This window comes from Cebus imitator, unplaced genomic scaffold (assembly GCF_001604975.1).
Source record: "Cebus imitator isolate Cc_AM_T3 unplaced genomic scaffold, Cebus_imitator-1.0 Scaffold279, whole genome shotgun sequence".
Taxonomy (NCBI): Eukaryota; Metazoa; Chordata; class Mammalia; order Primates; family Cebidae; genus Cebus; species Cebus imitator.
This window is the reverse complement of record NW_016107594.1, coordinates 4050937-4061375: the sequence shown is the minus strand read 5'-3', so window position 1 is coordinate 4061375 and position 10439 is coordinate 4050937. Positions and strand designations below refer to the sequence as shown.

Below are 10439 nucleotides of genomic sequence, written 5' to 3'. Positions count from 1 at the left end.
GTGTCCCCCAGAGTCTCGGCGGGAGGTCCGTGTGTCCCCCAGAGTCTCGGCGGGAGGTCCGTGTGTCTCCCAGAGTCTCGGCCAGGAGGTCTGAGTGTCTGTCCCCCCAACCTCCAGAGAGTCTAGTGGGAGATCTGGGTGTCATGAGAGTCTCAGCCAGGAGGTTCAGGTGTCCGCCCCTCCCCACCACCTCCAGAGTCTCGGCAGGAAGTCTGTGTGTCCCGAGAGTTTTGGGAGGCCTGAGTGAACGATCATTTTAATTCCCTGCTGGACCAACTTCAGATGCTCCTCGCTCTTTATTTGTTTGGGGGAGGAGGGGTTCCCTTCATGTCTAGAACCTCATTGACAAGCCTTTGTAGCTGGAAGCATAGCCAAGGTCCTGCTGAGATGTTGGCTTCTGTTTTTGAAATGCACACACCAGGTTAATGGGTTCTCTTCTTCAGGAGCGAGGGCAGCAGGGCCGGGCTTGCAGAAGGGTGTCCACTGAGGCGTACGCGGGCCTTACACAGATCTGACCTCACACTGTCTACAGTAGATCTTTGACATGAATGACGCAATCTAAGGCTTTTCTGTAAAATTCTACTTCAGTGAAAACTTAGATTGGAAGAAATTCATGGTCCAGGAAAATGTCCTATTTCCAAGCCAGTCTGCGTGTTTCCAAGCACTTTGCTGGGTTCCTGAGGCCGCCTCACTAGCTGTGTCCTGGCTGTGCGTCCCTGAGTTTGTCTGTCTCTGTCCAGTGTCAGGAATCCTCAGACCTTTCCGGAAAAGGCCATTCCGCCAGTGTTGTGCCAACTCTTTCTCCAGCCCAGTGTTGGTCTGTCTCCCTGCAGGTGGCCTCAGGCTCCACTGCCCTTCGCTCACCCTCCGTCTCTCCAGGGCCAGTGCTGAGTTAGGCTCACTCAGACTCTTTGAGGAGAGGGGCCATCCTTCCAGCACATAGGTAACCTTAGGGCAAAACCAGAGAGGTCCACGGGTCTGAACTTGGAGACCACAACGGTTGTGAGACGGAGAACCTGATTCTTTGACCTTGCCTTTTACTCTGCTGACAACTAGAGGAAAAGACTCATCCGGTGTTAAAACGGTGTATTTTTAAAATGTATCTGCCAACATAATCCAGGGGTTTCAGGAAGTTGTTGGTGCTTTGGGCTCTCACACATCCCTGGGAGAACCAAGAAGAGAGATAATCTGAATGGGAGTGGTGAGGGGAGAAAGAGAGAGGGGAAAAGGAAGGAAGGGAGGGAAGGAGGGAGGGAAGGAGGGAGGGAAGGAGGGAGGGAAGGAGGGAGGGAAGGAGGGAGGGAAAGGCACACAGAGAAACAGAGAGGAGGGAGGGAGGAAGCAAAATCGCACCTGGTTTCTAAGGAAAACTGAGCAAAGTCAGATAAGTGAGTGAGTGCTGACAGCTTGTAGCTAGGTCCCTGATGTGAATGTGTCCAGCATGGTGGGAACCCAGCATCTCCCCAGCCGCATATGGGGACCATCCTGGAGAACGTGACCGCCCAGCTGAGGTCTGCAGCTGTGGAGAGCAAAGGGGATGGAAGTGCGGAGAGATTATGGCAGAGAGAGGGATCAGCTGTTCATCCTCAGAAGCAAAAGAGACGGAGGGTGGTTTGGGGGATGGCGTGACTTTCTGCCACTTGAGTGTGTGGCTCCCGTTCGGGAAAGGGGTGCAGAATCTGTCTGGTGGGGATCGGTGGCTGGACCCCAGAGGGCCGTGCTGAGGAATCTGTGCTCAGCTGCAACACTGTGCTAGTGAAAACATCAAACTGTGGAACGGTGCTAGACTGAGAGAGAGATACACAGTCATAGGCAGCTGTGAGGATGTGGCGGGATGGAGGACAGGGAGAGAAGAAGGCCAAAGCACAAAGGAGAAACTGAGGCCCAAGAGCAGCAGGTGGGCTTGAAGGGTGAATACAGATGCCTGGGACCTGCGGGAGGTCCAGGCGGATTCCCGGGTTTCCAGCCAAGGTATCTGCAGCAGGAGGGGTGGGATGAGGAGATGACCCACAGGTGGAAGGAGGCTGTGTCTGCACCGTGGGGGCTGCTCCTGCCCCTTCCCCAAGACCTGATGCTTCCGGAGAGGCTGGCCCTTGTTCACAGGTGTCACGAACAAGCATCCCAATTGCACATGCATGTTGACAGGTGTGAGATGTGCCCTGGGGGAGACCCACAGGCTATGATGAGAACTGGAGGAGAGGGGTCAATGGTCACGGTCCCAGTCACCTGGTTTCCCTCCGTGCTGTGCCATGGCCTCTGTCTCTGAGGACTGTGTAATCAGCCTGTGTTCAGCTTTCCATTCTGAAAATCCTCATTCCTTCCACCTGGTCTCTGCAACACCGTTTCAGTCCAATATTCTACTTTGTTGGGTTTCCATTTAAAACCTCCCCATTTGGGCCAGGTGCAGTGGCTCATGCTTGAAATCCCAGCACTTCGGGAGGCCGAGGCGGGTGGATTACCTGAGGCCCGGGTTCAAGACCAGCCTGGCCAATATGGCGAAAGCCTGTCTCTACCAAAAATACAAAAATTAGCCAGGCATGGTTATTAGCCAGGCGTGGTGGCTAATTACGGGCTCCTGTAATCGCAGCTACTCAGGAGGCTGAGGCGGGAGAATTGCTTGAACCTGGGAGATGGAGGTAGCAGTGAGCTGAGATCACGCCCCTGCACTCCAGCCTGGGCAACAAGGCAAGACTCCATCTCAAAACAAACAAACAAACAAAACCAAAATATCTAGATTTGGCTCATGGGAATGCAACAGAACGGCCACCAGGAGACCCACGGGCCACGCATTGCCTCCTGGTCAACCACCATAAGCCACGGTGGTGACTCACCCGGCAGCCACGCCAGCGTGGGCACATCCACTGAGATCCCCACCACTCAAGCCAGGATGAGTTTTCTTCAAATGCAGTTGAAACATTTAGGGCCCCAGGGTGACTCCATACCTGGAAATGAAGCATAGGCTGGATAATAAGTGCTTTATCTGCTAAACTATCCCATGAAGTGAGTATACTAATATCCTAACCTAAAGAAGAAGAAAGAAAAGGCTGGAATTTAGGTAACGCAACACATTTCATGTGGACAAAAGCACCAGTACAGCCATTTCTTTCTCGCCTGGTCTCAGATGTGTGCTGCAGTAATGGTGAGAAGGAGCTGGGTTCAGAAGCCAGATTTGTGATTGGTTGCTGTGGCAATGGGTAGGAGCAGGCGCCCCGTTCTGAAAAAGAACTGAGGAATGTATGCACTTCATGTGCTTTCCCTGACACGGCCTCAGCACCTGGAGTACCTTGAAAGGTGAGACCGGCATGTGGGGAGAGAGAAGGAAGAAATCGATTCTGAACACTTATTTGTACCAGCTACTTTGCTAATCTTTTACAAGTTCTGCCTCTCTTAAACGTTGTAATAACTGTCAGCCATACCTTGAAGGTTCACCCGGTGGGTCCCCAGAACTTCATCAACACTTGGAATTGGCTGTTTGCCTAAGTGTTTTGTAAGGAATAACCCAATGATCCATTTCCCAAGCTCAGCCAGTGTCCACGCTGATTTCAAGTTAGCTCTGCTGAAATACGAGGCCGTGAAGGGGTGCCATGCAGTGAGTGCACCCTCCTGGCTCTCTCCAACGCGGCAGTAGTGACCCTGCAGGGCCGGGCATCACGTGTGCTGTTGATGATTGCAGGTGAGCGAGGCGGAGGTCAACGGGCAGTTCGAATCCGTATGCGAGTCCGTCTTCAGCGAAGTCGAATCTCAGGCCATGGACGCCCTAGACCTCCCAGGATGTTTCCGAACAAGGAGTCACAGCTACCTTCGAGCCATTCAAGCCGGCTACTCCCAAGATGACGAATGTATCCCCATGATGACACCGTCCGACATCACCTCCACCATCAGGTCAACAGCAGGTAAGAAGAGAACGCCACTTTCAGCCTTCCCGCAGGGACTCTGCAGCTGCACCTCCCTTTATCCTAGAAGGAGCGGGTGCCCGTGGCACCACAGGTACGGTGTGCTCTGCTGACATAAGTAACGTTCCTTGATTGCATTTGTCACACTGTTGCATTCGCAAGCGTGCTTTGTCTCTTAGAAATAACCTTTCCTTTTCTTAGAGTGAAATCTACTAATTATCAAGCTTCCTGAAAATGATCAAGTATAACTTTTAGAAAGTTTTATAGATTAGAAAAAAAAAATAGAAGTGCTAACGTTTGGAAGGTGATCAAGTTTTAAACAGCAAAGCTTAATGGGTTGCACGGAGATTTTGGCTGATGAGCGGCGGTCACTCCCAGGCTTCCCGTAGCCACGTCAGGCCGGTCTCTTGTTCAGTAGGCAGATCTGCAAACATGACTCACTGCCCCTGAGCAGGTCCGTCATTAACACAGGTGCACTAACCATCTTAGACCTCTGAACACTCGGCGTCGCAATGTCCTGTCGTTCTCATGGAAAACCATACCCACCTCTTTGAAAATTTACCATCCAACCTAAATATCACTGCCTAATGTTTTACTGCCAAATATGTTATTATTTCTATAACACGATGAATATACATGGCCTGGAGAAACCCATAAAACACAGCAAGCAATAAAAGCTCTCCCGTGGCACACAGTGGCTAAGGAGAGGAGCCATAAAATAACACAGTGATAGGGAGTGAGGTGTTCTGAATACCAGAGGGTCTGGAGTGCTGTGCAGTATCTTAGGAATTTAAGGGACAGCTCTGTGGGGAAATAGAACACAGTTATGTTCATAACAAATCACATCAGCAACAGCAGACACAACAGGAGAGAAGCAAAGAGAAGTGCAGGCAGGACTGTGTGAGACCCATGAATAGGTCTTGGTTTGTTTCAGTGCTAAGGTGAACAGGAATTCCAGGAGATTGCACTTCGCAGAATTACAAATTGCAGAATCACACCTCTGTATACAATCAGTACCATCCCTGTGCCTTGTGGAGAATATTGCGTCGCAGTGTCTGTGGATGGAAGAGAAGGAACTGCATTCAAACTGCGTTCCGTCCCGTCCCCACTGTAAGCCCTTGTGCTTGTTCTCTTTGCTGACTCTCAGCCTCTGCGGTATTCAAAAGAAGTTGTAGCCGTGGATAATTTAGTCACACAAGCTTAAAGATTATTTTTCAAAGAAAGCTGTGGGTTCTCGGTGTGCTTTTTATGCGGCGGAGCTTGCTTCAACGCTGAGCCATGGGCTTGGGGAGAAAGGCAGCAGGTCCTGGCTGTCTGGCGTCTCGCAGGGCTTGGTGTGCGAGGGAGGGCGGTGCCCAGGGCCTGCCCGAGAGAAACCCACAGGCCTGACAACACAGCTCCGAGGCACAGGCACCGGGCGGCTTTGGGCGGTGGGTATAGCTTCCTGTTGTCCTCTGATTCGGCCTGCTCTGCTCACCCCTGCCCCACCGTGAGTCGTGGGCCAGTTCTCACATGCTCTGCGCTGATGTGAACAGAAAAAATTAGAATCAGGGAAGTCATGAGATTTACAATTATTGCATTGAAAAACAACACTCCACGAGATCGTTACTCACTTCTTTTCCAGGATTTGTTTACTGTCTCGTAGGAGCAAGTAAACAATTAAGCACTTGGACGGTCTTCAGAAATGCTTTCAAACAATGATTACCTCGTAGAAAACGACTTTATTGCTTTAGGGCTGTCTTTATAGTGAGAATGAAAATAAAACAGATTTTACAGAGATAAGAAACAGCTCTGAGCTCAGACTAAAATTTTAATTTATATGGATGCAATTTTTACCATGTATATTTTGTATTCCAAAAATGCACACACCAAATAAATCACACAGAAAAAAAGATTCTATTCAGAGTTTCTACTGGATCTTTGCCTAGTTTTGAGTCAGAATTTCCTCTAAGTGATGCAGGGGACTGTCCGAGTTATGGGAGAGTCTGAGAATCCAGTGAATAAAGAAATGAAAGGCACTAAGGGAGATATGTAGCACTGTAGGGTTACAAGGTACCCTGTGAGGAAATGCATGTACAGATTAATCATTAACCTCTCCTGTTTCGCATTTTACCCTAAGTATTGTATATTAAATATTTAAATCTTCATTTACTAAATAAAATTTAGATGACATACAATATAGTCTATTTAATAAGATTATAAATAAATGAAAAATCCCTGTGTGGGAAAACAAAATTATGGAGGAAAACTATCAAAATGTATAGGACATAAGTGTCTAGATAATTGTGAGAGCTAAATTTCAACTTTGATCCAAAGCTTCCTGTCAATAAGTCAAGCGGATTTCAAAATTTTTCTACTTAAATACTTCTTACTTTTATATGTAAATACTTGGAAATTAATATACTAACACGTTCAATAGCTATCCTTCACTGATACATGTATATGTGTGTATATGTGTGCCTGTGTTATACGTATAGGGAGAGAGGTTATTTTGACAGATTGACTTTCTTTTACGATTTTCTTTCTAAAACTAGCTCCTGAAAATAATTCCAAAGAGTTATTTTTGAAAACATTCCAAAGTGAGTACTTTGAAGAATAAGATTTATTTAAACATGTTACTTTATGCAGGCTCAAAAGATAAAAGTTGGTGTTATTATTAGATTGTTTCACCTTGTTTAAATACAAATGTATAATATTCACATAATAAATTAAATATTGGATATATGCATGAAAGATGTATTGAGAATTTAAAAATACATATTAGACCATCTGTTTTTTTTTAATTTTTGGATTTTTTAATTTTAAGTTCTGGGGTACATATGCAGATCTTGCAAGATTGTTACATAAGTACACACATGCCATGCATGGCGGTTTGCTGCATCCATCCCCTCATCACCTACATTAGGTATTTGGCAAAGACTTGACCAACGCAAATGCCCATCAAGGATAGACTCGATAAAGACCATCTGTTTTAGACATAGACAGGACGATGTTCCCGGAGGATGCTTGCTGGTTTGGGGTTACCGAGTTTACCTGCTTTTTCACTCAACCTTTAAAGGCAGCTGGTGATTCAGCTGAATAGAGCCTTTTAATCTACTCGCCAGCCAACTCAAATAAGAACAGGATAAACATTCCCACATGCATCAATGTTCCCTCATCCCCCGTTTCTCTCACTTTGGAAAGCACTGCATATTGATTAGTGTCCTCTCCTTAAATGAAGTGGTTTTGAAAACATCTAACTTTCATTTCACACATGGCGTCTTTCTCATCTGTGAAATGATTTATCGGATTGCTTTACTTGCCCAAATACGCCTCTCACCCAATTTTTCCAGGGAGGGAATATTATTGATATTGTGAAGGAAAATAATATAAAATTAGATTATAATGATTTTTCTCTGGGTCAGAAATTTTCTCGACATATGATACAACTGATTCTAGAAGTCATTAAGACAAAGGGAAAATCTATAGCACGGCAGAGGAAACAGCCACAGACAATTTTTTTTTATTTATATTTCTATAGCAATTCGTCTCCCAAGGGTGCATAGTAATTCCATTTCCAAGATAGGTACTTGCCAACGTATAGGAGAAAAATTATCTCTACATTGCGGTACCTTGAATATTAGAGGCAGGGTAACTATTTTTCAATACTATGTTTTTTTGTTGCTGTTTTAAAAGTTTACTTCTTTGCTGACCTTCCTCTGTTTGAACAAATATGACTATGTATTTAATCCTTCCAATTTTAACCTTCTACAATAAAAGACAGTGTTTTACTTCATTTTACCTTTTCGGGAAGAACATATTTTCAGGTGTACGAGCCTGGGGAAGCCTCAACCTTCTGGTCCAGCGCCTGGTACTGTTGAGTGACTGTGTAACTGAGATGCACGTTTGCATGACGAGATGTTGAACATACGTTAAAACTTTAATTTGAAAAAGTAGAGAATTTAAAAGAAAAGAAACTGAAAATGGATGTCAGCTGGGCTATTCACAAAATGTTTTGGCCAATAAAGATTATTTGAAATCATAAAATACCACAGGGCACGTGCAGGCGTGTCGGGCCACACAGATGCCACTTGGTAGGCCCTGCCGATGGCTGCCAAGCTCGTTGCACCCCAGGTGGGAGAGCCCGTCTGGCCACCGGCTGGCTCAGGATGTCTCAGCAGACGTGCTGCTCGGGGACCAGCCTTTCCAGGCCCACGTGCCTCTGACAGGCCCCTTGCCCTCCTCTCCTCCCTTCCCAGATGGCTGGCAAGGAGGCCCTGCCGCCAGCCTCCCCGCAGAGTTCAAATAAGACGCACTCTATGGCGAAAGGCTTTGGGAAGGACTTTTAGCTCTTTACTGGAAGAATGAGCAGCTGGACGTTCCGTAAAAGCCACAAAATCTGAAAACCAGAAGATTCCCCCAAACACGCCTTTTCCATGGGTCTGTCAGTCAAACACCAGGGCTCCACAGGTAGGCCAGGCTCCGGCATGGACATGGTTGCTCGGGGCATGTGACCTGTAGGGCCCCACAGGTAGGCCAGGCTCCAGCACGGACGTCATTGCTCGGGGCATGTGACCTGTAGGGCTCCACAGGTAGGCCAGGCTCTGGCATGGACATGGTTGCTCGGGGCACATGACCTGTAGGGCTCCACAGGTAGGCCAGGCTCCAGCTCGGGCAGGCTTGCTCGGGGCACGTGACCTGTAGGGCTCCACAGGTAGGCCAGGTTCCAGCACGGACGTCGTTGCTTGGGGCACTCTGACTTGTAGCCTCAGATCATAACTTTCTGACAGTCAACAGCTTGCACTGCCAGGACCACGTGAACATCCCACAAGGTGATGAAAAGCCGCATTTCAGTAAACAAAGGAGCAGAGGACATGAATGAAAAACGTCACATGTGATCCCTTTCTGTTTTAGAAACATAAGAAATGAACTAGAATAAAGAACAATCATCTATAGGCCAATTGAAGATTCTAAATAAAAGATCAAATTACATTTCTGTCGTGAGCATTTATTAAGTGTTTGCTGTGTGCCAGCCGCTGCGCCAGGTGCTCTCTGAACACAGAAGCACTGAAGTCTGGCCCCAACGGCCTGAAGTCTGGAAACAGCTGCTCGTCAGCCGTGGCACGCCCGCTGGGGACTGTGAAATGTGTGCAGACCGATCTGGAATCCCAGGGGCAAGCCAGCAGAGCAGCAGCGTGCAGCGTCGGGACGCCGTCTACCTGCAGGAAGAGCTGGGCTGAGACTTCAGGACTGAGCAGGACCAACCGGATAGAGGGAGGCGCAAATGTTCTGTAAACCTCAACCCTCAGCTCTCAGTAGGTTTCGGTAAATAGTGACGTCATAACAAACGTTCTGAAAACCTCAGCCCTCAGCCACAGTGCCCTGAGTGGTCATCTCAGCCCCAGGATTCACAGGCAGAGCGCCCCGCTTGGACAGAGAGGCTGAAAGGCAGGACACACGGGGGACGTGAGGTCAGGGGGACACCCAGGCTGCACCTGCAGGACTTGCGCTTGTGGGATTGGGAGGTCACTGGAGGACGCTCAGCAGGAGAGGGGCTGTGGCTGAATTGTGTTCCCTGGACTTGGTACTGAACCCTAATCCCAGGACCTGAGAATGTGCCTGCATTTGCAGACATACCCTTCGAAGCGGTGACCGAGGTAGAATGAGGTCACCGGGGGCCCAGATCCAGTCTGACCGGTGTCCTTATAAGAATAGGAGAGGACGACACAGACGCGCACAGAGGACAAGCCCGTGAGGACAGGGGGAGAAGACGGCGTCCGCACGCCCAGGAGAGGCCTCAGGAGGCTGCAGTTTTGCTGGCACCTTGGTCTGGAACTCACAGCCTCCACGACAGGAGAGAATCAACATTGCTCTGTTACGGCAGAGCAGGAGAACTCACAAAGGGGCCGGAGTCATGTCAAAATGAAGACCCGTGACCCTGCCGTGCTGCAGAAGAGCACGGAGGAGACAGCTCCTCCAGCAGCACAGGTGAGAAGGGACACGCGCAGGTGTGGAGCGGCTTTGGGAGGGAGCCAGTGGAGCCGGATGGAGAGCCCGGCCGCCCTCTCCAGCTGCCGCCTCTCAGCCGCTGATCCTCTCCGCAGCTGAAGCCAACAGGGCCCAGCTCTGCCACGCCGAGTAGTCGAGACGTGTTGAGCTGAAGGTCCCACGGACCCGCCAACCCAATCGTCAGGAAGAAGCATGGAGGTCTAGGCTGGAGGTGCGGTGCAGACCACGGAGCCACAGAGCCACCCCCAAACAGGAGGAAGTAGAAAGAGAAGCCCCGAGCCCTCAGCATCGGCGTTGTGGGGAGAAGCTTCCGGAAGGAGCACTGGAAAGGTGGGAGCCAGGAGGGATGGGAGGGCTGCGGGCGGGAGTTCATCGGTGCTCAGCTCACCGCGGGGGGAACAGGGGCTGCCCTTGGGTTTTGGCACCATGGGCAGAGTCCTGGAAGGCCACCGCGAGGCCCAAATTGTGCAGCTGGAGGGATGGGTGTGGGGATGGAGTCGGCTCTGTCTCCTACCAGAAGCAGGGGTGAAGCTGGAGGGATGGGTGTGGGGATGGAGT

General features: G+C 49.2%; 1 protein-coding gene across 1 annotated transcript in view; it reads left to right on the top strand.

Annotated features, from left to right (window-relative positions):
* The window catches only part of DLGAP2 (DLG associated protein 2), a 167618-nt gene that overhangs the window by 94972 nt on the left and 62207 nt on the right, over positions 1-10439 (top strand). The window contains exon 5 of the mRNA XM_017501136.2: positions 3674-3893. Coding sequence (XP_017356625.2) covers positions 3674-3893 — 220 coding nt within the window. The remainder of the gene's footprint in view (positions 1-3673; positions 3894-10439) is intronic.